At 35.2% G+C, this 27,832-nt stretch overlaps 1 protein-coding gene across 1 annotated transcript; it reads left to right on the top strand.

The window, feature by feature from the left end:
* Positions 1 to 1,393: 1,393 nt before the first annotated feature.
* On the top strand, positions 1,394 to 27,290 carry mnta (MAX network transcriptional repressor a). The gene is made up of 6 exons (XM_051128589.1): positions 1,394 to 1,652; positions 8,517 to 9,075; positions 9,227 to 9,268; positions 10,612 to 10,723; positions 22,680 to 22,872; positions 24,371 to 27,290. Exons 1-6 carry the CDS (start codon positions 1,580 to 1,582, stop codon positions 25,123 to 25,125), a joined length of 1,734 nt encoding a protein of 577 aa, XP_050984546.1. The 5' UTR covers positions 1,394 to 1,579; the 3' UTR covers positions 25,126 to 27,290.
* The last annotated feature ends 542 nt before the right edge of the window (positions 27,291 to 27,832 follow it).

The following is a 27,832-nucleotide window of genomic DNA, read 5'->3' as shown; positions in this document are numbered from 1 at the left end:
GGCAAAATATTTTAAATATAATAATACATGCAATACCAGTCAAAAGTTTTTGAACTGTAGGATTTTTAATGTTTTTAAAATTGTCTTCTGCTCACCAAGCCTGCATTCATTTGATGCAAAGTACAGCAAAAATATGAAATATTTTTTTCTATCTAAAATAACTGTTTTCTATTTGAATATATTTTAAAATGTCATTTATTTCTGTGATTTCAAAGCTGAATTTTTAGCACCATTACTCCAGTCACATGATCCTTCAGAAATCATTCTAATATTCTGATATGCTGCTTGAAAAACAGTAGAATTTTTTCAGGTTTCTTTAATGAATACAAAGTTCAGAAGAGCAGCATTTATCTTAAATAGAAATCTTTTGTAACATTGTAAATGCCTTTATCATCACTCCTAAACTATTAAAAGCATCCTTGATAAATAAAAATATAAATTTCTATCACAAAAACTGCTTTTGAATGGTTTATTGTGTAATATTACAAAATCGATAAATACTGATCTTTTGATTTTTCTATTTATCAGAGAATCCTGAAAAAATGTACTGTTTTAAATAATAATAATAAAAAAAATGTTTCATGATCAGCAAATCAGCATATTCGAATGATTCCTGAAAGATCATGTGACACTGAAGGCTGAAGTAATAATGGTGAAAATTTAGCTTTGATCACAGGAATAAATTACATTTTAAAATATATTCAAATAGAAAATCGTTATTTTAAGCAAAAATATTTCACCATATTACTGCTTTTGCTGTATTTTGGATCAAACAAACGCAGTTCAAAAACTTTTGACTGGTAGTGTACATAAATAAATATTATACTTCACAAATGTTTTAGATCTTTGTCACAGAAATTGTGTTTTAATCAAAGCCAAATCCTGGTGACAATACTCTTTAATGTCACTGCGTACTGTTTATCTACACTCGCTGTTTGTTTGAACAGTGACTCAAACAGCACCACGGGTCGACCTGCAGGTTGCGTTTTCGTTTTTAGTTGGCGTGTAAAACGCGCAGAATGACACCCATGTGAGCAGACACCATGCCTTGTGTGGCTGCTTTCCTATTGGCTGCTCTAATCTCATGTTTTATTCATTAGCCAGAGGCGTGGTATGTGTAGATGTGTTGCGTAAAACCTGGATTTGACGTTTGTTTTTTAAACGTTCCGCTTAGGCTTTCTTAACCAGTGTAGAATAAACGTGGTATTACACGTATTACTGACCTTAGGTCAGTTTGTATGTTATCACAATTTGTCGAATACACGCGAGCATTGAAGCGCGGCCATCTCCGTGTTTTGAAAGACCAGCGTGTGAGGGGCGGGGCTTTGGTGCAGGGGGCGGAGTCAACGCTGTCTGTACAATGCCCAGATATGTTGACTGAATAACCCGCCATCTTGTTGTGACTCCTCTACGTGCGTGGAAGAGTGACTTCAAGGGGGATCCAGTCACGTCTTTCCTTTTATTTTATTATTTTTTTTATAGACGAAAAGATTGGATCCCGAACAGAAACATTTGAATTCTTCTATTTAGATTTTTTAAATTCATTTCTCCCGCTTTTGGACCATAACAAGACACGGAGATGAGTATCGAGACGCTTTTAGAGGCGGCGAAGTTTTTGGAATTGCAAGCCCTGCAACAACAGAAAGCACGTGGTAAGAAAGGGAAAAATTGGGGGCACACGGCTTTGTGACAGGCTGAGGGTTGCTTTAATGAATCGGTGTTGTTCTGTAATGTAGTAGCCGGTTGAAATGAGACATTGTTGCACGGGGTGTCACAGGCTACGTGATAGTGGGAATCAGTGTAGCGCTTGACTTGAAATACTGTCATGTTATAGTAGGACTGCAGTATAGTGGGCTTACGTTTACTTTCTAGTGCTGTTTTCTGGATAGTGACAGGTATGTATATAAAAAGCAGAGAATGTAAGTTCATCTGCTTTCAATTCGTGATTGAATACTTCGTTGCAGTCACAGTGTCGATGTAGGAAAACATACCTGCTTGCTTTTAAGGGCGGTGGCTTACAAGTACGTGCGCGAATGTTCAGTTCAGTTGCGCTTTACATAATGACCCACGTATCACATTACGCGGCTTTTATTTGCACCCTCTTTGTAGAAATGACTGGATATACTGTTTTGTTTTATTTTCGTATAGTGATTGTAGCCTAATAGTGAACGGTTTATTTATTTCACACTATTGTTTTCTCTCCCGCGCTGCATGCGTGCACTGGCGCTTTCTAAAGCTCGGTGACGTGTCCGCCTTAGCGACGCCCCCTAAGCGCCTCGGTGACGTGTCTGACATGGCCACGCCCTAATGTGAGATCCGCGTGGACTGAGCCCCTCCCCCTTCCCTCCATGTGCGCGCCAGGCGCTGCTCTGTGCAGGGAGGGGGTTTACAACCAGAGGGGAAAGTAGGACAGTAACCCCCTGCTTGCTTTTCCAAAATGTACTGCAGTTATATAACGCACTCCTGCAGTTTTGAATCGTCGTGGGGCTCTAACAAACAATAGTGGAAGAATGACATTCTCGGGAAGAATTTACATGACAGGCTTGTTGACGCAATCAGTTGAGAAATCAATAAATCAGTTGAGATGCTGATATATAAACGATTAGGAATAAGTAGAATTAACAAGTTGAATATAAAAAATGATAAACGAATACATCTGTTTAGCAACTGAACACTACATATATTTATCACATTCTTATTTTTATAATAGGAGACATTAGTTAATATAAAAATATAGGTAATCACGCTTCTTTCATAATAAATGAAGCTGACATGAATACGAATTTTTTTTTTTTTTTGCATTTGCATTTGCATTTGCAAATTTTATACTTTTATGCACATATCCGAAGATTTTTTTTTCAGCTAAATGCATTAAAATTGATATATCAAATATATATATATATATATGTGTATGTGTGAATGAATAGTTTATTTTAGTTTTGCATTTGCAAATTGTATACTTCTATATACACTACCAGTCAAAAGTTTTTGAACAGTACGATTTTTAATGTTTTTTTAAAGTGTTTCTGCTCACCAGGCCTGCATTTATTTGATCCAAAGTACAGCAAAAATAGTAACATTTTGAAATATTTTTACTATTTAAAATAACTGTTTTCTATTTGAATATATTTTAAAATGAATATATTTGAAAATGTATTCCTGTGATTTCAAAGCTGAATTTTTAGCATCATAAATCGTCACATGATCCTCTAGAAATCATTCTAATATTCTGATTTGCTGCTCAAAAAACATTTATTATTATTATTATTATATTACATTGAAAACAGCCGAGTAGAATTAATTTTATATTTAATATCAATTTCTATAATTTACCCCCCAAAAAAAAAAACAAACAAACAAAACAAAAACAATTATACTGACTCCTTTTATACTGATGCACTCATACTGATAATGAATTTAAATACTGATATAATAAAAATAATTAAAAGAAATGTTTCTTGAACAGCAAATCAGCATATCAGAATGATTTCTGAAGAATCAGGTGACACTAAAGACTGGAGTAATGATGCTGAAAATTTAGCTTTGATCACAGGAAAAAAATGTTTTCAAATATATACAAACAGAAAGCACTTATTTTAAATAGTAAAAAATATTTTACTGTTTTTGCTGTGTTTTGGATCATATAAATGCAGGCTTGGTGAGCAGAAGGGACTTATTTTAAAAACATGACAAATCTTGCTGTTCAAAAACTTTTGACTGGTAGTGTATAGTCTCATGATTTTTTTTTTTTTTTTTACTAACATGTATTTCACTCTAGTCTCCAGTGATAAAAATCTTTTCGATCAGTTTTACTTCTGTATGTTTCACCACAGTTTACTGTAATTCTACTCAGCATGTGACTCTGTAAAAGCATTTAGACAGCAGTTTGTAATGCTGGGCTGTAAATTGCATTGCAAGCTGGTGGACAGTCATTTCCTGTGTGCAGTTACACCTTTGCCCTCTATAGCTGTTAAATACGTATCTACAAAAATACTTCAGACAGTCAGGTGCTGTCCTGGGAAATTATGTAAAGAAACATCCTTTTTCTAGTCAGAAGCCACAATCAGAAGTATTCAAACAAAAGTGAAACCCTGATGCATGTTTACGCACATAAGAGGTGTTTTTTTCCTCGTTTACTAAAAGAGGTCCATAATGTGTCATTGATCAGTTATTAACACAGCTGCAGTGACAGGAAATCGAGTGTATTTAAAGAGAAGGAACAGTCACATTTCACTTGAAAGGCTTGCTGGTTCACGCATATTGTGCTTCCTTGTGTATTCTGGTAATTCGTTGTTTGGTTCCATAGGAACTAGACATCCAACCCCCCCGTGCCTCTTTTCAGCAGGAGGAAGCGTGCGCTGTTCGAATAGCATAGTGGTGACTGGTGGGGGTGGATTGCTGTGCTGTGATTGGCTGAGATTAGGTCGGAGAACTTTCACCACCCCCTTCGCTGACACACACGCGATAAGAATGCCTGTCTTAAAAGTCTCATTATCCTCTGAGTGCACATGATTTGATGCTGTCCGGCTTTTCGCCCTAATGAGATTCATGACGTTCCAGGCGCGCACACACACACCTGTATCTAGGGCACCTCGTATACCTGTGACCTCTTTACTACCCTGGGTGTTAAGAAAATTGTTTTTTAACTTTGGTAGCATTAGACTGTGCAATGATTCATGTTTGGATATTTTAATTGGCTGTTATGAAGCTACCTAATTTTCTTCAGTGTAATTTTTAAGGTTTTTGACCAATTCAGGTTGTTACACGCAACATTAGGTGAGTGTTAATATAGCTGGAATAATAAAAGCAGTAATGTAAGGGACATAGAGAAAGCTTTTGGAGTGACTTGACTTGGATTAACCATAAAACCGCTGATCAGGATAATTCTCCTTCAACCTCACAACAGTGAGCTAATATCTAAATGCACTTTAGCTAAGCAAAGCCCGAGAGTTTATCAGGTGAATTCAGTGGTAATGCGATTTATACTGTTTTAGTGTAGATAAAATGGCTTAAAGATGTCTAAAGGTGAAGCGTCACTAAATGAAAAGAAACAAAAATTAGTTATTGGTTTCTCTCTCTCTCTCTTTCTCTCTGCTGTTCAAAAGTTTGAGATCAGTAAGACTTTTCTTTTTTCTTTTTTTTTATTTATTCATTTATTTTTTTAAGAAGTCTCTTTTGCTTATCAAGGCTGCATTTAATTAATCAAAAATACTGAAAAAATGTAATATTGTGAAATATTATTAGAGTTTAAAATAATGGTTTTCTATTTTAATATATTTTAAAATATAAAAGTGATGCAAAGCTGAATTTTCAGCGTCATTACTCCAGTCTTCAGTGTCACAGTGATTTATTACTTTTATTATCAATTTAATATATTTAATATTTTTGGAACCTGTGATACTTTTTTCAAGATTCTTTGAATAAAAAGTTAAAAAGAACAGCATTTATTCAAAATATACATATTTTCTAACAATAAAAACCTTTGCTATCACTTTTGTTTTTATCAATTTAACACATCCTTGCTTTTCTTTCAAAAAAATAAAGAATAAAAATGTACTGGCCACAAACTTTTTAATGGTAGTTTATATTGTTATATTGTTTCACTTTTTATTTATTAAAAAAAAAGTATTCATCAACATTGATAATAAATCAGCATATTAAAAATGATTTCTAACAGATCATGTGACACTGAGGACTCGAGTAATGATGCTGAAAATTCAGCTTTACACCACAGGAATAAATTAAATTCTAAAATATATTCACATAGAAAACAGCTATTTTACATTGAAATAATATTTCACAATATTAGTTATTTTCTGGATTTTTGATCAAATGAATGCAGCCTTGATGAGCATAATAATAATAATAAAAAAAAAAAAAAAAAATTTTAATAACCTTTTGAATGGCAGTGTATATATTTAAATATGTAAGATTGTGGTCAGTAAAAAAAATACTTTTATTCAGCAAGGATGCATTTAATTGTAGAAAGTTCTTTTGAACTTGCTATTCATCAAAGAATCCTGAAAAAATTTATTATGGTTTCCACAAAAATATTTTACCTTGATAATAAGTGTTTTTGAACAGCAAATTTATCCCTGATCACAGGAATAAATTATATTTTACTGCATTTTAAATCATATAAATGTAGCCTTTGTGAGCAAAGATGTTCAAAAACGTTGTTAAAATCTTCCTGACCCCAAACTTTTTAATTTTAGTGTAATTCTATTTTTTTGTAACATTCAGACAAACAGGTTGTCCGCCCCCAAACTCAAGTCATTGATTGAGTCAGTGTTGCCATGTCAGACTGCTCAAACAAACACAGTAGTGTTGAATATGCCACAGTATTGACGTTTTTCAGGAAAATCAACCTACGAATCAACCTACCTGGGTTACTTTTAGTTGCCTTGGTTTGCACATTAAACTAGGCATAAATGTTTAACTAAAAAAAAAAAGTAACAATGTTTTTTCAGTCTGTGACCAATCCTTTTACCTAGAATAGATGTAGCTTCCTTAATTGCTTTACTATTGAGCAGCAGTGGAAGTCTTTTAGTGCATCACGTGCTGTAGTTCTAGTTCTCCTCTCTGTTTGTGTCTCTCCAGTGTCGCTACTATTTCTTAAACGGTGTCAAGTCGGGTGCAACGGCATGTATAATTGATGCTGAAGGTTTGGCGACGGTTCAGGAGGCCGTCCTGTGGTGTTTTGGAGCAGCCCTGCTTGAAGAAGGGAGTGTGGTATAGGAGGGGGACGAGCGTCGTGTTTCCATTTAGGCCAGAGAAACTTTAGCCGGAAGCCTGTACACCATGTGCTCTAACAGTGTAATCTCTCTCCTCCACTGTTAACCAGTAACACCCATTTGTCTGTACGCACATAAAAGCTTCTTTAATAGAGTTACTCTGAGCTAGATATAATTTCAGGCTGGTTCATTGACCCATATTGATTTGTGGCTGCCCCGTATCCATCATTTGCCCCAGTTTAGATGAGGTGTCATCACATCATATCTTTAAGGTCAAAGGTTACCTGCAGTGGCCAACATATAGAACAGTCTTCTACATTTCCTTCATATCACACTGAGAGAGACTGCAGACAGAGAGGACATTCTTTTTTTTTTTTTTTTTTTCTCCTTTTATGCTTCTTTTGGATGTTAACTGAAAATTAACAAACTGATAAGTGTTTTTTTTTTTTAATTAATTAATATCTCTCCCTCTCTCTCTATATATATATATACCATCAAATTTTGTTTATCTAATGATCTATAAATCATTTTTGATCATTGAAAAAAGGAAAAAATAAAAACAATAATAAATAGAAGTATAAAAAAGCTAATAAAAATGCTAATAAATATAAAAAGCTAATAAAATTAGGTTATCTGCTATACATTTTTTTTGTTTGTTTGTTTTAAACCTTAAAAAACTTGTTAATACAATTGCACAAAACTTAAAATAAAAAAATGATAAATAGAAATATAAAACAAGCTAATAAAAATATGAAAAATTAATAAAAAGCTAATAAAAAATTGGTTATCTGCTTTTTTTTATTTATGACAAAAGCTACAATACAATTTTTTTGGTAACACAATATTGAAAACATTTTTGTTATTCATAACTAAAGCTAATAACAATATTTTGTAATTGAAATAAGGCTAAAATAAAATATAATAAAAATATTGAGTTAATACAATTACTAAAACTGTGTAAAAAGATAAAAAAAAATAAATAGAAATATAAAAGCTAATAAAAATGTGAAAGATTAATAAAAAGCTAATAAAAATTTGGTTATCTGCTTTTTTTTATTTATGACAAAAGCTAATAACAAAAAATAATAATTTTTGGTAATTAAAATAAGGCTGAAATAAAATCTAATAAAAATGTAAACCTAAAAAACTTGTTGAATTAATACAGTTACTTAAACTTAAAATAAAAAAAAAATATTTTTGTTTTGTTTTGTTTTTTGGTAACATAATATTGAAAACACTTTTGTCATTTATAACTAAAGCTAATAACAATAAAAATAATTTTTGGTAATTGAAATAAAGCTATAATAAAATATAATAAAAATGTCAGATAAAAAATGTAAACCTTTAAAAACTGTTAATACAATTACTAAAACTTAAAATAAAAAAATATAAAAAGCTAATAAAAATGACAAAAGCACGTAACAAAATCACTAAAACTTACGTTTAAATTATATTAAAACTGAAAATATAAAAGCTAATTCAAAAGATGAAAAAAATTAAAATGGTATATGAAAATACTAAAATATCGCTGATTGAAAATGTAATTGGTCATTCTCATTTGACCTATTTTTACATATAGATTATTCTTTCAAAAAATGTAGATTTAATAAATATAATCTTAAAATGAATATTCATTTTTCTTACTACAATTAATGTTGTGGTGCCTAAATTTAAATTCAACTTACTTACATTTTTTAGTATCAATTTTAATATTCCATTAAAGATCCAATAGGTTCTGAATTTGGATACTTAATTACATTTTTCCCATTCTTCTTTTAACAGAAGAGAATGAGCTTCAGGAACGACGGCGTCGTGAGCAGGAGGCGGAGAAGCGGAGAGCAGAAGTTAACTCTAATACTCAGCCCATTCGAATGAACCATGTGACCTGGGTGGAGGAGTCCGGACCTGAACATCGCCACATACCTGCACCGGCACAGCCTCCTCCCCCTCCTCCCGCCATGCCCATCACGGTCATCCCCATCCCGGTGGTGTCCTCCACTCCTCCCGCCCTGCCCCCACCCCCCACCACAGCTCTCAGCCCGTCGGCAGCACCCCGCCTCACGCCACCCAGAAAAGACACCCACTCGCTGCCAAACCAGCAGGCGCTGCACCAGCGCCCCCTCATCTCATCTCAGGTGAAGGCAGAGCCTACATCACTGTCTCAATCCAATGGCACCAAACCAGCCCAGCAGCTCCAGACCTACCCGGGCCCCATCGTCGCAGCTTCCCAGCATGCACTTCTCCCTCAGCCTGGACCTCCTTCAGCCCAACCCAGTCCTGCAGTCAGAGGCAGCCCGCCTGATGACCACCGTAATTTGGACGGCAAGAAGAGACCTGGAGGGTGAGTCGGAATGTGAAGCTGTTGTTTATCAGTATGTTAACCGCTGTTTAAGACTGAATCATGTGAAAACTTTTATAGTTGGTTTTATGGCTGTGAGTTTGAATTATGTTTTAGAGCTAACTATTAAAGACCACATGACCTGTGTTTACAGGGCAGGAACGAGAGAAGTGCACAATAAGCTTGAAAAAAACAGGTAAGGTCATCTTGGTTTGCTGCTGGTTTACTAACCACTATTGTTGATTTTTGAAAGAAGTCTCTTATGCTTGCAAAGGCTGTATTTAATTGATCAAAAATACACTGATAACAGTAATATTGTGAAAAATGATTACAAATTAAAATACCTGTTTTCTATTTAATATATTTTAAAATATAATTTATTCGTGTGATGGCAAAGCTGAATTTTCAGTCTTCAGTGTCACATGACCATTCAGAAATCATTCTAATTATGCTGATTTATTATCAATGTTGAAAACAGTTGTGCTGCTTAGTTTTGTGGAAACTGTGATATGTTTTTTAAGGATTCTTTGAATAGAAAGTTCAAAAGAATAGCATTTATGTTAGGGGTCGACCAATTGTCAGCATGGCCAGTTATCGGCACCGATATTAATTATTTTTATGGTTATCGGTCATTTTCAAAACTGATTTGTTGATGATACAATTTAAAAAAAAAACATTTAAAATAAGTATTTGTTATTTTTAGTTTTAACATTCATTTTAATTTTTACACCAGACATATATCGGTTCAAAATATTGGTTATCGGTCTACTTGATCTGTGATAATCGGTATCTGCCCTGAAAAACAAATATATGTATTACGTTCAATGGAAATCTTTAGTAGAACTTTAAATGCCTTTATTTTTACTTTTGATCAATTTAATATGTCTTGCTGAATAAAATGATGCTTTTTTTTTATTAACAGTGTAATTTCTTTGATAAATAGAAAGGTCAAAAGACTAGCATTTATGTTAGGGATCGACTGATTATTGGTGCCGATATAAAGCATTTTTATGGTTATCAGTATCGGTAATTTTTAAAACCGATTTGCTGATAAAATCAGAGAGAGTCAAAGAGAGTTTCTGTCAGAGGCCTTATTATTCTTCATTTTGACAATAATTTTCTTTTTTACACCAGACATATATATCGGTTCAAAATATCAGTTATTGGTCTACTTGATCTGTAACCAGCATCGCCCCTGAGAAAACACATTGGTCAACCCCTAATTTATGTGAAATTGAAATCTTTTGTAGAACTATAAATGCTTTTAATATTACTTTGATCAAAGTGTCCTGCTGAATAAAATTATACTTTTTTTATTATTTAACAGTTGTATAAAAAAAAATTCAAATGCATCCAATTTGCCAATTATTTGATAAACAAATTCATCAAAAATATTTTTATTTTTCACATATTTCACAGTTTAAAAGAATATAGCACTTAATTAGGTCTCATAAGTATATAAACTTTATATGTTATATATAGATAAATATTATCAATGTTATAACCTTTCTGTAATTATAAATGATCTCCTTTTCTCAGACGTGCTCACTTAAAGGAGTGTTTTGAGACCCTGAAGAAGAACATTCCTAATGTCGATGAAAAGAAGACGTCCAATCTGAGTGTTCTGAGAAGTGCTTTGAGATACATTCAGGTAAGATCAACACTATCTGCTCTGACAGATTTTCATTTACATGTTCACTGTCTGCTTTGCATCTGTATCTTGGCCCATGTCAACAGACTTTGACTTGAGGTGTATATTAACATATGTAAACAATTTAGGAGCAGTAGGGAAAACCACAGGATGTTTGTTAGTTACAGTTCTTTTATCCGAAGAGAGATAAGCTGAGAATGAGATATTTCCAGTGTTGCTTTGATTGATCTAAAAATCTCTAATCGAGTTGCAGAGGGAAAATAGATAGTCGCTCTCCTGCAGTGTGAGCAGAGCACCTTCTCTTTGTCTCGTGTGAAGCGAGATCATAAGCCAGGCTCTATCTGATTAAACCAGCGCCTCATTCACACATGCGCACGCCTACAGCCAGACCCTTTAGGAGAAGGAATAGAAATCCAATCAAATCAAAGGATTTGATTTAGCCGAGGCACAAGACGTGCAGAAAACTAGGGCAGTGTGGAAACAGAACTCGTGTCACTGGATCCCCGGCGCCGTCACCCACCCCCTCCTTAAGCCGCTTGCTTCTAGCCATTGGTAGATTTGACAGACTGACCCAGCCCACCCATTACAGCTCTTTCCCGCTCTCTGCTGTCTGTTGCTCAGGCTTAAGGTGTATTTATTCAAAGCACATGGCCTGTTGAAAACAACCAGCCATTTGCTATGACTGTTCCAGAATGTGATGCATTTACTGGGAAGGTTGAAGCTTTTTCAATATGAATATGTGGCTCTGTTGTATTTAGAAAATCATATTTTGGATTAAATGTAATAAGTCTTGGGAATCTACATGAAACTGTAGATTTACACACTACTTGGCTAAACTATAAGTTATAAAAAGTAGCTAAAAGTAGCAACTATGTGGAATATACACTGTCGTTCAAAAGTTTGGGATCAGTTAAGATTTTTAATGTTTTTTTTTTTTGTTTTTTTTTTAAAGAAGTCTTTTCTGCTAATCAAGGCAGCATTTATTTGATTAAAAATACAGAAAAAAAACATTAATATTGTGAAATATTATTGCAATTTAAAATAGTGGTTTTCTATTCTAATATTCTTTAAAATAGAATTTATTCCTTTGATGCAAAACTAAATTTTCAGCATCATTACTCCAGTATTCAGTGTCACATGATCCTGCAGAAATCATTCTAATTGCTGATTTATTAACAATGTTGGAAACAGTTGTGCTGCTTAATATTTTTTGGAACCTGTGATACTTTTTTCAGGATTCTTTGATGCATAAAACATTAAAAATAACAGCATTTATTTAAAATAGAAATCTTTTGTAAGAATATACACTACTGTTTAAAGTTTAGGGTTTAAAGAAATTAATACTTCTATTACTATTCAATTTATTTACAGTAAATTAATAAACAGCTTATTTTAATTTAATAATAATGTTTTTAACCAGTTTGTTTACATTTACAGTAAATTTACTCTCAGAACGAACTGATTCACTAAAATACATTTAAATTATTATTAATGAAATAAAATTACTTAATTCATAATTTAATAGTAATAAAGTTTAATGAATACTACTTTTTTTTTTTTTTTTTTTTTTTTTTTTGTCAATTACATTCACTAAAATGAATCATCCCTACACTTAATTGGGCATTTTAGGAGTGTGTATTGAGTAATTTCATTTGCTTGAAATTTTAAATTTGGCCTGCTGATACATAAACACAAATGTAACGGGTACACTTCACAATACTAACTACATTAGTTAACATAAAGAATGAACAATACTTCTACAGCATATCAATCTTAGTTAATTTATCCTGTTAGTCATTTATCATGTTAGTTAGTACATTAACTAATGTTAACAAATGACAAGTGTTACCAATGTAGCGTTTTGCTACACCACTAGTTGTGGGATAAAGTAGCTTGTCACTAAAAATACTAAGAATTTTGTAATCGTTCCTCGACTAGTAGAACGTTTTGTTTAGGTAGTAGCGTGGTTAGTTTTAGTTAGTCACTTCGGATGTATTATTAGTAATGACACTAAGCAAATAGTGAATGTTTTTCTTGGAAGACAGGTTTGTGGAAAGCTCATGTGTATATTTCATCGAATGTTCATAGAAAAGCTAGCCAGTCAGTGATCCCAGCCAGTATCTCTCCCTCTCCCTTTCTGTTTTGTTGTGTTCCTGCTAAAAGATTAGTGTGTGCCTGCAGGTCACGGGGCTTCTCTCTTAATGATTAGTGTTGTGCTTGTGTGTATGTGTGTTTAGCCATGGTCTCTGGAGGCGGTGGTGGCACAGCGTGTGTTCAGGCTGTCCGCCGGGCCATGGGCGGAGGCAGGCACGCGCGCCTCACCTCCACGCGTCTGCCTCTGCATGCGCTCCGGTACACAGCCCCTCCCACTCTCCCCTCAGCGACCAATCAGCTCCTCTCGGAACTGAATAAGAGGATTGTTTGATGAGATTACTCTTCATTATATTCATCTTCATGGCACCTGATTCACATATTCCTGTGACGTCGGGCCAAATCTGCCTTTTGATGTCTACACTGAAGTGATTAGTGATTTATTGATCACATGACAAATTGCGGGAATACTTATCTGTACTTATCTGTTGTTGAAACAGAAAAGACTTTAAGTGCATAAACTAACGATGCAGTATTTATTAATCGTTCATAATCCTAGTTAATAAAAAAATAGTAACACTTTACAATAAGGTTCATTAGTTAACAACATTAGTTAACTTGAACTAAGAATAAACAATACTTACTTATGCATTATTAAAATCACAAGTGTGTTTGTTAACATTAGTTAATGCACTGTGAATTAACATGAACTAACAATGAACAGCTGTATTTTTATTAATTAACAAAATTAGTGTAATAAATATATTCATTGTTCATTCATGTTAGTTAATACATTAACTAATGGGAACAAATGACACCTTATTTGCCACTGAAGCGATACATTTTTTTTTTTATTAAAATGGTAATTAAAATAAAATATTAGATGAAAAACTTAAATTTAAAAACCTTTAAAGACTGTCTGAAATAAATCTGAAGTTAAAGTACTAAAACTACTACAATTTAAGCTGAAATAAATAAAGCTAACAAAATTGCTGAAATAAAATGGAAAATCCATATATAAAAGCTAATTCAAATCAAGAAATACTAAAATAGTCTAGCTATAACATATTGTAACTGTTGGGAGTAAATAAAGTTCTAAGAAGAGTAAATGAAGAGTAAAGAGAAATTTGCTTGTCGTGGAAAATCTTGAGGAACTAGTCATACCGCAGTCCTTGTGGTTTTGACTCACGATTCATGTTGCTTACAAAAGTTGTTTTGAAATGCACAAACGTGCTATTAAACTGCTGATTTGTGTTCTTTTCTCATACTATGCTAGCCTTATTTTATGTCCCATAATACTGGACTTTGCACGGTGTGAACTGTGGATTGCGGATTATGGTGACTGTTGCTTTAAATGTTATCCTACGAGTCTCAGGAGTTTCCCTGTTCTGTCTAGTAGCTCAAAGCTCCTCCTGTTTCTCCCTCCCTCTGTGCTTTTTTTCCTCCTTCCCCCACTCTCGCGTTCATCATGTTCCCTGCCGCGGCCACATGAGTAGCGAGCACATGGCTAGACGAAACCGCGTGACGTCACCCCCTGGTGACGGCCCCCCTCCAGCTGTTGTTCCTGCCGCAGCACGGCACACTCGTCGAGCTCGATCTTAGTTTAGCCACATCCCTAAAACCCCCGCATTAGGTGCTGCCTCTATTTAAGAAACCTTGCAGGACCTGTTTTGCTTCGCATGCAGCAGTGCATTGTGTTCCGGTGACTGATATATTGTTTAATCCAGATAATACTATTAAGATTTTTTTTTTTTTTTTTGGCTGGTTTGTAGTGATTGTGAAATTTACAAGGGCAATTTTTTTTGTCCTTGGCACAATGTGAGATGTTTTGATTGTAGTTGCTTAGAGTAAATATCAGTGTACTGAATTAAATCCGCTGGACTTATGTTGTCATCAGTTTTGGTGTCTCAGTAGGATTGTGACTGATGAGTAAAAGCAAAATGAATCCTGTGAGATCCACCTGTTTCATTTCCTGTCTTTGTGTAGCAGTGCGTGTCAGTGCTAGAGTAAGGCCTATGTAGGTCAGTTGGTCATCTATATCATGCTTTAGAGAAATTGGTGGCTTATCCTTGTGGGATTGGATCATGTGATTTCTGTGCATGCTTAAAGACCCATTTGTCATGTACAAACCACTGCAATTTCGATGTAGCTGATTCAACAAGTATTATTTACTAAATGTCAGCCTCATTCTGGCTGGCTGACATTTCTACATGTCTAATTTTGGTCTGTCCAATTGAGTCGCGCCATCTGTAGATCATTTGCTTTAAATGGAAAATTCTGTTATCGTCTATCCATCCTCATGTCACTCAAAACTGTTTTTCCCTGTGAAATGACAAAGCTGCTCTATTACAAGACAACTGGCTGTCCAGTTCACTTGCAATTATAAAATTATAATTTTGACCTAATGTATTTATTTGGCTTAAATTTAAACCCAGGTCCCCTTTAAAGATTTGTTAATGCTTTTTTTGTTTGTTTTTTACACTTTCATTTGAAATTTTGGCATTGACAAATGTTTGTTTTTGAAAAAAGTCTCTTATTCTCAACAAGACTACAATTATTTGGTTAAAAATACAGTAAAAACAGTAATACTGTGAAATATTTGGTACTCATTTATTGTACACTTAATTTCCAGCAATATCGTGTACTATCTTAACTGAACTGAGCTGGATGATGACATCACTGAATTCAATAATGAACTGCCTTTAACTGAAAACTCAGTTGTCCTTTGCATTATTGACTATTTTCCTGTTTAATATTTGGGTTAAACATCTTGGTTGTGCAATTCTGCGTACCTAAATCATATATCATAATATTTTTTTCTACCGTACTATGCATCTATAAATTCCTATGAGTGCTGGTGCACTCATTTGTTTTGATTTCCGCATGAGTCTCTCTCACATACTCACGCAGGCTGCGCAAACCTCATCTGGCATGACATAAATACATTATTAGTCGCTGTAAGTGTCACGTCAAAATTGGCGAGCTTGGAATTGGCAGACTGACCGGCCGGTCAGAGGTCCGGGCTGTTCATGCTGAAAACCGGCAAATTCCGGTCCCTGGTTGGTCGATCTGTGCATCTCTATACAAAAGTGATTTATTCAAGAACAGTGAGAGATTTTTTTTTTTTTTAGTTTGATTAACATGAATGACAGGCAGCGGGAATATTAGACTGCTGTCACTTTAAGAGCTGCCTGGATTTAATATACTGTTATACATGTTTTCTTTCTCATCTGTTTGATTTCACTTAAGACTTAAATTAGTGTTACGAGGATACTTGCAAAGACAGGCATTTTTAAACACACAAGTGTGTGTGTATTTAACCATTCAAGGCCTATAAAGTGGCAAAAATAACTCAATATTCCCACACCTCTCAGACAGCATGCACATATAACGAAATTAGATCTTTTTCGCTGCTGATTGCATTTCAATGGCTTAAAATCAATTGTTTTTAAAGCACTATTTTTTTAACGTGTGGAAACGCATGTAAACGCGATAGAGACGATAGTCCAAAATCTCTACCGGTTAATCGCTTCTACCCACCCAGTTCAATAACTGATAAGATATTTTTATTTCAGAATTGGTATCTTTGATATCTTTTTTTTTTTTTGGTTTGCCAACCTAAAAAAAAAATATTTTAGGTTTTATTTTTTTATTTGTTTTACCAAATGAATACATTTGATATTTGACATCGAGTAATTTAATCAAGCCAATGAGCCGTTTTTTTTATCACAAAAAGTGTCAGTTAAAGGAAATGTAGTTGGTTGAGCTGTCTCTGTCCATAAAGAAATGTACACTGCAGTACAAGACTTCCTCTTTTTTTTTTAGCATCACGACAAACCAGAGACCTACAGAGATTTACAGCTGTGCTTGAACAGACTGAGTTACCAAACACCTCAAACTGGAGTCACGGGATATCCTTTACTTGCTGGCTTGTTTATGAGGAAGAGCGTGGCTGCAACGTGGCTCTCTTTCTCTCCCTTCTTTGTTTTGAGCCTGTAAACGCAGGACACCCCTTCCCCATTTAACACTGCATGTTACGAGTTCATTTTTTACCTCATACAGGCCATCATAAGCATGCACGCTTGTATACACATAAACATGACGACACACATGCACACGTTTACATGTGCACAGTCATGGGGGCGGGGTTTAAGTGAGTAACTGAAGATAGCAACCCGATGGGGGATGGTGGGGTCATGCGCTTTGCTTGTGAGAAACCGACTGCAAACGCTAATTAAAGCCGCTATCAACTCATCCTTCGAGTCGACCCCAAATCACCACTGTTCCCACAGATGTTCTTCTCTGACCTGATTTTACCTCCATATCCTCCAGAATATGAATACAACAATGATTCACATTCATCTCCCCCTGAAACACCATCCAGATGTTGTTATTACTGTGCAGGAGATGATAACATCTCATATTCAGTCAGGAGCAGGGTTATTATTGTTAACTAGAACTGAAACCATGCTTTTCTTTGCTTGAAATAAACATTAATTGAAATAAGATCAAATATTAAAAATGTACTTGTTTTATTTCAGCTAGTTTTAGTTTAAGTTAAATAAGCTAAACTTAATGAAAACTCTACAAAAACACAACAAAATTAAAATCTAATCTAAAATCTAATTTGAAATTTGAACAACAATATAAAATACTGAAATAACACTAGTCATGTTTTAGCTGTTCTGGGCTGAAGCGGGAGGGAAGGAGTAAAAGGGCCCGAATCCGCGGATCAGGAGTTCAGTGGGTTTGGGTGTTTGTGGAGCAGGCCGGCCTGTGTGTGTGACTAATAGAGGCAGGCATGCACAGCTGTGGGCTGGAGCTGCGCCTGATGCAGCACACAGACCAGAGAGCTGTCAACATGCCTCATCAGCGGTGGGAGGTGGGGTCAATGAGGGCCCGGTGGAGACAGCCAGCAAGGAATGCGCCGGCCCCCCAGGGGAAGGAGGGTGCGCTTGTAAAAAAAAAAAAAAAAGACCAGGGACGGCTCTAGTGTAACTGTCTTTTACGAGTGCAGATGTAATGTAAACTCTTGCATTGAGATTCAGGTTTAGATTTAGTCTGGGAGTGCTTTTAGGTAGTGCTATTAGCTTTAGACATGTAGCTAGCCATAAACTTGGCTTGGTGGTAAGTGTTTCACATCATAGCTGTTAATATATCATGTATGTTACTTTATACAACAGGTCCTCGAATCTGATTGGTTGAGAGGAGTGTGATATTCTAGCGATATCGGAACTCCAACTGTTTCACTGGTCGTATCACTCTGCTCGCAGTATTTTTCACAGCGAGTGTCATGGTGGGCACTCAAATCCTGTGTAATTTTATAAATAATACTGTTCTGTGTCACGGAATGAAGTTTTAAGAGTTTTAAGACCGATCAGCATCCTAAAATTTTCTTTTAAATGGAGGTTTAAGTTTGTAATTGGCTCTTTGACCTCATTTAGTTACTGTTACTAACATCTCAGAACATCTTATAGAAATAAACAGCTTGATTTTCATTAATTCATGCGCTCATAAGGTGGTAAGAATAATTGGATATTATTGTGCATTGGAATAAATTATGATATTATGCAGCAGAGTTTTTTTGGGGAAAAGATCCTCTATAAATGCACTATTAATAGTGACCTGGCAACAATGTTTTCTTGTATTTTTCATAAAATGACATTTTATGCATTTCTAAATGCAAAGATGTAGTAAATTACGGAAGCCTATTTCCACTACTGAATAAATTAAAAAAGGTAATTGCGCATTTTTGTTTCAGAATTCTGACTTTTTTTCTCGCAATTGTGTGATACAAACTCCCAATTCTGACTTGTTTCTCAGAATTTTTGAACTCACAATTCAAAAAAGTCAGAATTGAATATAATATATAAACGTTTTTTTTTTTCTTTTGAGTTTGTCAAAACTGTGACTTATTTCTCATTTTTTGCAAGTTTATATCTTGCAGTTGTGACTTTTTTACTCAGATTTGTGAGTTTGTCTCACAATTGTAACTTTTTTTTTTCTCAGATTTGTGAGTTTATGTCTCACAATTGTGATTTTTTTTTTTTTTTTTCCTCAAATTTGCAGAAAGTTTATATCTTGCAATTGACATTTTTTGTTAGATTTGTGAGTTTATATCTCAAAATTTTGACTTTTCTCAGATTTGCGAGTTTCTATTTCGCAATTGCCTTTTTTTTTCTCAGATTTGCAGGTTTATATCTTGCAATTTACTTTTTTTCTTAGATTTGCGAGTTTATATCTCGTAATTGTGACTTTTCTCAGATTTGCGAGTTTCTATTTCGCAATTGACTTTTTATCTCAGATTCGCGGGTTTGTATTTCACAATTGTGACTTCTTTTCTCAGGTTTGCAAGTTGATGTCACGCAATTCAGAAAAAAAGTGAGAATTGTGAGATAAAAATTTGCAATAACCTTTTTATTTTTTGTTTGGTGGTGGAAATGGGCTTCCATAATAAACTGATCAAAAGTGACAGAAATGTTTTGTAATATTTAAAATGTCTTTACTATTTCAATTAAATGCTATTCTTTTGAACTTTATATTATTTTTATTTATATATTTTAAAAAATGTAAAGTTTCCACAATATTATAATAACATGTCAAGCAGCACAACTGTTTTCAGCATTGATAATAATCAGAAATATTTCCTGAGCAGCAAATAAGCATATCAGAATGATTTCTGAAGGATTGTGTGACACTGAAGTAATGATGTAATGATGATGCTGAAAATTCAGCTTTGCATCACAGGAATAAATTAAGTTTTAAAATATATTACAATAGCAAACAGTTATTTTAAATTGTAATAATATAACTGTTTTACTTTTTTGATACATTTTGATCAAATAATTGCAGCCTGTGAGCAGTAGAGACATTTTAAAACATTCAAAAAATCTTACAAACCCTAAACATTTAAACAATAGTGTATATCAAAAAGCAGATGGCAACGTGACTAAGATGGTATGTGTCAGTGATGTTAGGCCTAAAATAAAGGTAGGGCTAAGTAAAGGATCAACTGATGTTACACATTTTCCTGTAGATTGTCCTGCCGCTCCAGTTCATACTGTTAGTGTTGTTATGTAAAGCTTGCTTGTGTCCGGCACACCAGAACTATATATGGAGCTGCTGAGAGGTGCTCAATCAAACAGGCTTTATGCTGCTGCCCATTGCAGACAACACATGCTCACACTGTCACACTCTGCTGCCCGCTCACCGCATCTGTTACCACGGCAACTCTGACGGTTTTCAGCTGTTGCCTTGACAACGGTCGAGTACCCCCACCATCTAATTTGCTGAGACAAAGACTCTGACACCTCTGAGAGGCAAAAGGGCACTGTGAGCTTTGGAAAGGAAGTGCCATAAATCGATTGGCCCAGTGACCTGTCATTATTCACAACCTGAGCCTGAGCTGAACTGCACGTCCTTTTTTATCTTGTGTAGATCTGCGATCTACACACACCTGTACACGTATCAAATGACTGGCCTGGATCCTTTTTCCTCGTTGTTATTATTTGTTCAGGGCCATGCTTGTCCAGCGCACGTGGTGTGGAAAGAGGATGAGCTGTGTGATACGTGCATCTATGAGCACTGTCATTGCTCATTGTTTGAGAAATGTTAGCATGTCAGTAGTGGGTTTCTTTAAATGTATTTTATATGCAATGATTATGCTGATATATATCGCAGTCATTTCAATGTGTTCTTTATTTGGTCATTAAGTTTCCTAAAGAGCATGTCATTAGATTAGCTTCATGATCACTCTTGTAACGTATGAAAATGTTCAGAGACAGAATTTAATAGCGTCTCTGATTTAAAGAGAAGGTAAGTTAAATTCATTCCTGTTTGTCAATTCAAACTGTCGCTTTCCGTGACTTTATTAAGTGATTCATTTGCATCATCAATAAAATGTTAAGAGATTTATTTTAAACATCAGCTTCCAGAGTTCAGATATTATATCATATATATATAACATCAGCTTTTAGAGTTACTATATATATATATATATGTGTGTGTGTGTATATGTGTGTGTGTATATATATATATATATATATATATATATAATGTATGTATTTCAAATTAATTTACCAATACGGAAAAATTATAAAAAATATATATATTATATATTAAATGTTTCAAATATATTACATTGAGTATGATTGATTATTATATTATTTTGACTATGTATTTTGTAATAAAATGTTACAATATGTAAAATATATATTTTTATTGTAATATACTTTTATTAATTTATTATTTTATTATTTATTATTAATACATTAAGTATGATTGCTTAGTTATTATTGTTTATTATTATTTTTATATACATTTAAAACAATATGTATTTATTAAAATACTGTAGCATGTAAAATGTATTATTATTATTATTATTATTATTATTAATACAATATGTATTTTGTAATAAAATGTATTTTTAATTGTAATAATATAATTTTAAAATATATGTCCAGTATATTTAAAATACATTATTACTATTGTTAAATTGAGTATGATTGTTTGTTTATTATATTATTTTGACATACATTTAAAAAAATGTGTATTTAAAAAAAAAAGGTTGTACATGTATGATGATGATGATGATGATTATTATTAATAATAATAATAATAATAATAATAATAATATTTTAATATGTATTTTAATTGTAATAAAATATTTTAAGATATATGTAAAATATATTTAAAATGTATTATTATTACATTGAGTATAATTGTTTAGTTATTGTTTATTATATTATTTGTAAAAAAAAAAATTCTTTAATAAAAATGCAAAAATATAAATTATCATTATTAAAACTTTAAACTTTCTATTCCCCTGTCAGATGTCTTCCTGAGAATCATGGTTTTTAGTTTAGTGGAGTTCCCGTTCTTTGTACACAGACCCCTTAATCTCTCTCTATCCATCCTCTTAAGGGCCTTAGCTGCTACTGCTCCTGTGTCCTCATTGCCTGTTTGTTTCTCATGCGTCAGCTGACAGTGCAGGGAAACTGGGTCGCTTATGCCCAGCCCAACGTGTGCAGAGTCTTGCCCTCTATCCCTCCCTTCTCGCTCTATCTGTGTGTGTGTGTGTGTGTGTGTGTGTGTGTGTCTGGAGTTTCGTATTTCTCTGCTCTACAGTTTACCTCGTGTTTGTGAAGTTGGATCGGTATCTGTGTGTTTTTGTGGGTAGCTAGAGCTGTAGTCTTGTTTGGCACTCTCACGCTACCCAGATGTCCACTTGTGATTGGCTGAGCTCCTGTGTCACGGGCTCCTCCCACTGATGTTACTCAGCGTGCGCACTCGTGCGCACCAAGCGAATGCCTTCCCAGAAGTGGGAGGTGCTGTCATGCCTTGGGTAATCCACGTGTTTGTGTGAGTAAGAGAGAGTAGCAACGACAGGGTAAAACAGACGGTGGGGGAGGTGTGCGCTGGGTCGAGGCATTAAGGAAAAAGCTGAAACTTACGTCTACGCCTATAGACAATTACAAGCACACTTACGCAGAAGCATGTGACATTTTTTATGTGCAAGTCGAAATTCCCAAATGTCTTCCTTCTAAGAAAAGACATTAATAAAAGCAGCCTTGGGTGTGCTCTGTCAAGATATGAGTAATAAATACTTTCTATCATCATCACAAAATAAAACTTTGTTCATCTTAGGAACACAAATTAGAATATTTTTGATTTTTGAACTATCCTTTTATGCAAATAGCCAGGAAATAACTGGTCTCGTTTTTTTTTTTTTCCCTGCTTTTTGCTGCACTTCAAGATGATATTTGCCATGTCTATTTGCAGACTATAGGCTTTAAGTGCACCCTGCCAGTTCTTAGTGCATGTGGAAAATGCTCACTTATTTATTTTCCTCCGTTTCCACTTATAGACTCTGAAGAGGAAGGAGAAGGACTACGAGCATGAGATGGAGCGTTTGGCACGGGAGAAGATCGCCTTGCAGCAGAGACTGGCCGAGCTCAAGAATGAGCTGAGTCAGCGATTGGACGTGATGGAGATCGACCGTGTTCTTCGACAGACTGTCCAGCCAGATGATGACCAGGCCTCTACCTCCACAGCTTCAGGTTAGTCCTGCAAAATGCCTCGTCTGCAGGTTTCCATGCTAATTGGCAGCATGCTTTTATACAAAGCTTAAAGGGATGGTTCACCCAAAAATGAAAATTCAGTCATTACTCACCCTCATGTCATTCAAAACTCGTAAGACCTTCGTTCATCTTTAGAGCATAAGTTAAGATATTTTTGATGAAATCCGAGAGCTGTCGGACCCTGCATAGACATCAACATAACTATTACGTTCAAGGCCCAAAAAGGTAGTAAGGACATCATTAAAATAGGCCATGTGACATCAGTGGTTCAAGTGTAATTTTAAGAATACTTTTAAAGCACAAAGAAAACAAAAATAACGACTTTATTCAACAGTTTCTTCTCTTCTGTGTCAACCCAGATGTTAGTAGTTGCGTTGCTGTCTATGCAAGGTCAAAAAGCTTTCATATTTCATCAAAAATATCTTAATTTGTGTTCTGAAGATGAATTAAGGTCTTACAGGTTTGGAACGACATGAGGGTGAGTAATTCATGACAGAATTTTCATTTTTGGGTGAACTATCCTTTTAAAAACTCCCATAATGTTCCATAATGATTTTCTTAGTTTAAGTTTGGATGGTGCAACAGTTGGAACAGTTTAAAAAAACAAAACAAAACAAAACAAAAAAACACAATCAAAAATTAGTACAAAAATCACTAGACTAGATACTAGACTAGAAACTAAAGGTGTTTATAATGTTACAAAAGATTTCTATTTCAAATTAACGGTGCTCTTTTGAACTTTCTATAACTCAGAAAATCCTAAAATCACAAAGCATTTTGTATGCATCATAGTTTACAGAAAAATATAAAGATGCACAACTGTTTTTTTTTAGCATTATAATAAGATGAAATGCTTCTTGAGCAGCAAATCAGTATACTATTATTTAAAAATAATAAATATAAAAAAAAAAATAAAGGGGGAAAAAAAGAAAGAAAAACAATAATATTCCACAGTGTTAACGTTTTGCTGTATTTTTATGGAAATGTAGCTTTGGTGAGCATAATACAATTTGCATTAAAGGTTTGCATTTATGGTGTCATGTTTTACCATTATATTTGATGCAAGATGTAGCATCACATTACAATGTAATGAAGAAGTGATTTTCTTAAAGGTACAGTTCACCCAAAAATAAAAATTCTGCCATTAATTGCTAACTTTTATGACATTCTAAACCTGCAAGACCATCGTTCATCAACTCAAATTAAGATATTTTTGGTGAAAATTCGAGAGCTTTCTGTTCCTTTCTGACAGCGAGGGTCCTACAACGGTCAAGGTCAAAATAGTCCATGTAACATGGAAAAATTACCAACCCTAAGTTTTTAAACGGTACTGCATATATCGTAAAGATTGTACACTAAATGGCTTCAAAGCTAATGAAAATTGTCTAAAAGCCACAAAAACTCTTACTTTGATAGTTTTTAGCTTAAAACAGTCCTTTAATCGTTTCTGACCCTTTTTATTTTGTCGTCTCTACAGAAGGTGAAGACAACATTGACGAAGATATCGAAGGCGAGACGCCGAGCGCCTTACCCAAAGTGCCTGCTGCGCTTCAGCCAGACTTAAAGAAGCCCCGTCCTGCGTCATCCCTCATAACACAACCCATCCCCATCCAACACAAACCGTCTAAGACTTTACCCCCCATTCCCTCAGCTCAACTATCCCCCATCGCTGCCGCCGCTCCGATTACAGCTCCCGCTTTGACATCGACCCCAGCACAGGCTCCTAACGGCCCAGCATCCGCTCCCGCCACCCAGGTGGTGACCCCGCAAACACTACCTCCGGCCCAGACCCATATAGTCACGGCGGCCAGCCTGCAGCCTTCCGTCATCGCCCATGCAGGATCGGCGTCGCACGCCTCCGTCATCCAAACCGTCAACCGCGTGATCCAGCCGGGCTCCAAGCACGTGGCCCACATCGCTCCTTCCTCATCGAGCTCAGTGCAGCTGGCCCCTGGACCTCAATCCATCAGCCACATCACTGTCGCACATCTTCCAGCGATCTACCCACAACCTGTCACAGTTACACAGCCGGCGGTTATGAGCCACATTGCGCAAACGCTCTCTCATGCTCAGATGAATGGCACTGCGGTGACCAATGCGCAAGCTAAGCAGACGCCGGTGGGTGCTCAGATGGTTACCCATCACCCTCAACTGGTGGGCCAGACCGTCCTCAACCCAGTCACAATGGTGACCATGCCCTCCTTCCCAGTCAGCACGCTAAAGCTGGCCTGAAGCGCTGACATACGGAACCCCAGATAGACACTTACAGACTAGCCTGCCCCGTTTGAGACTGCCGCCACATGCAGCACTGTATTCAAACGAACTACAAAGCTAAAGGACTCCGTACATTCCAAATGAAAAGAAAGTATATAAAGATGACACAGAAATTTATTGAATGTCTAATACTATATAATGATATATATAATAAAAGACAAAAAGAGATGTTTTATCTGTATGTGTGGGCAAAGGTGAAGTATAGAGTGCTTGTGTGCTGCTCAGTGTGTTTTAGGCTCTAGTGGAGTGTATTATGATAAAACTGTGGTCCGATCCCAGCCTAGATTGACTCTCAGCCAGCCTACTATGTGTGACTACTGGTTTAAAAGACTTGGTGAAAAGGCAGCCCCCATAATACCTCACACTAACTCCTCAACTAACAGCACACCTCATGTGAATACTCTTCTCAGCTCCCGTTAGACCAGGTTTAATGTACTGTGTTGTGACTGACGTAAATCCTAAACCAGTTCTTGAAGTCCCTAGTTCTTAATGTCATTCCAAGCTGTATGGCTTTCTTTCTTCTGCAAATCACAAACATGATGAACAGTCTTGTCAGTACAATAGAAGTCAGTGGGGTTCAAAATAATACAGACCCAGTTGGCTTTTATTGTCTGGACAAAAAACACTTCCAAATAGCTTTTTTTTGTGTTCTGCAGAATAAAGAAAGTCAAGTTTGGAGCGACATGAGGATGAGTAATTATTTGGTGAACTGTCGCTTTAAAATCAGTTTACTTGGTCAGTCTGGTGTCATGTTTTACCACTATATTTGATGCAAGATATAGCATCATTATTACACTGGATAAGTGATTTTCCTAAAGAGAGAGTTCACCCAAAACTGAAAATTCTGTCATTACTTACTCACCCTCATGTCGTTCCAAACCTGTAAGACATTCATTCATCTTTGAAACACAAATTAAGATATTTTTAATGAAATCCAAGCGCTTTCTGACCCTGCGTAGACAGCCTACCACAATTAAGGCTCAGAAAGGCACCAAGAACATCAAAAAAATAAACCATGTGCATCAGAAAGCTCTCGGATTTCATAAAAAATATCTTAAATTGTGCTTTGAAGATGATCAAAGGTCTTACGGGTTTGGAACGACATGACGGTGAGTAATTAATGACAGAATTTTCCCTTTAATATTTATGTTTTTTCCATTTCAAATATTTATAAATTCTTAATGCAAGATCATTTATTTGAGAAGGAAGACGAATTAAGATATTAAATGTATCAAAATAAGTGAGCTTTAGCTTTAAACAAAAAAATAAATAAATCTGTTGGAGTAAAGGTCATTGCACACTGAGTCCGTCATCCTTTCCTAAGAAAATGCTTGCTACGGAAAACGCAGAAAATAGAACCTGATCCAAATTTTTTTTATGACTGACGAAAGTTTCGGAGGAAGTGTGTAAACGTGATTGACATAACGTGAGGCTGCATTTATTTTTTACATGTAAATATTTCGGACTCGGTGTGCAATGATCTTAAGAGAAAATAGTATTTGAATAAAGTTGATGCCCCACAAAAGCAAAACTCACTGAATTTTGATACTTTTATTTGGAAAACAAGAACTTTTTTTTTTTTTGACTGTTTTGCAATTGTATAAATATGTTAATTTAAAAATGTTACGAGTAAGAAAATCATTTTTGCAGTGTAAAGTAGTCAACCATGTAGTTGACCTCTACAGTTAGACACCAGGAGCGTATGTGAGATGTTTCTTTAAGAAAATATCTTTTTACAGAGTTTACATGATTTATCTGTAGTGCTCTAGCTGGCATAGACACTATTGTTGTGTGACTGTCACGTGAGTCATGGGAATCTGACAGGAGTGCCTTTAACGTTGTCAATCTGGAGTCCTGTTTAATGCTGCACAAACACCCCCTATTGCTCTCTTGCTGCAACTGCACTCTTTAAGTTATTCACTAACAAAGCCTCTTTATCAAATCCAGCTCAGTGGTGTATGAACCATATTAAATAGCCATTAGTTTGCAACAGCGCAAACGTTGTTCTGGATGTCATTGCGAATGTATTCCAACACATTCAATGCCTTCATCTTGCCACTGGTGATAAATGTTGGTTATTACACGTGCAGGAAATAACTGCATGGTTATTTTTTTTTTTTTTTTCATGTAGCAGAGTGTTAAAATGACATGCATTTGTGTTTGTAGTGAATGTGTTTTTGTGGAAGGTGGATGGATGTCACCTTGTGTTCCTTGAATGAACATCTTAAGGCTTCAGGACAGTTGTGTGAGTTTGAGAGATGCTGAAGGATTCATGGATGGGAAGATGTCCGTATTGAGCCGCACTGACCGCTACACAGTTCTTCTGCAGGTAGAGCACAGCCTGTATGTACAAAAAGAGATTTGATTTAAAACTAACACTGTGATCCCTGTCAGTTGTCAGCCAGGTTTACCAATCACACTAGCATTGTGTTGCGCAAGAGTCCCTGCATTTGTTTTGCTTCTGTGAGCGTGTGAGAGAGCACTCTGAATGTTTTATTTTGGTTGTGAGGTTTTACTTTTGTGTATTCACATTCTGTAGGATGTACACATTCTTAGACGAAGTGATAAGTGGCTGTTTTCGCATGTAGATGGATGAATCTTGTTTCAGTGCTGATGTTTTAAAATATGTTCTTTTCAATTTCTGGGACCATGTACAGTTATATAT

The sequence above is a fragment of the Labeo rohita genome, chromosome 15 (assembly GCF_022985175.1).
Source record: "Labeo rohita strain BAU-BD-2019 chromosome 15, IGBB_LRoh.1.0, whole genome shotgun sequence".
NCBI lineage: Eukaryota > Metazoa > Chordata > Actinopteri > Cypriniformes > Cyprinidae > Labeo > Labeo rohita.
Note: the sequence above shows the minus strand (reverse complement) of the source record. Positions and strands in the feature narration are given on the sequence as shown.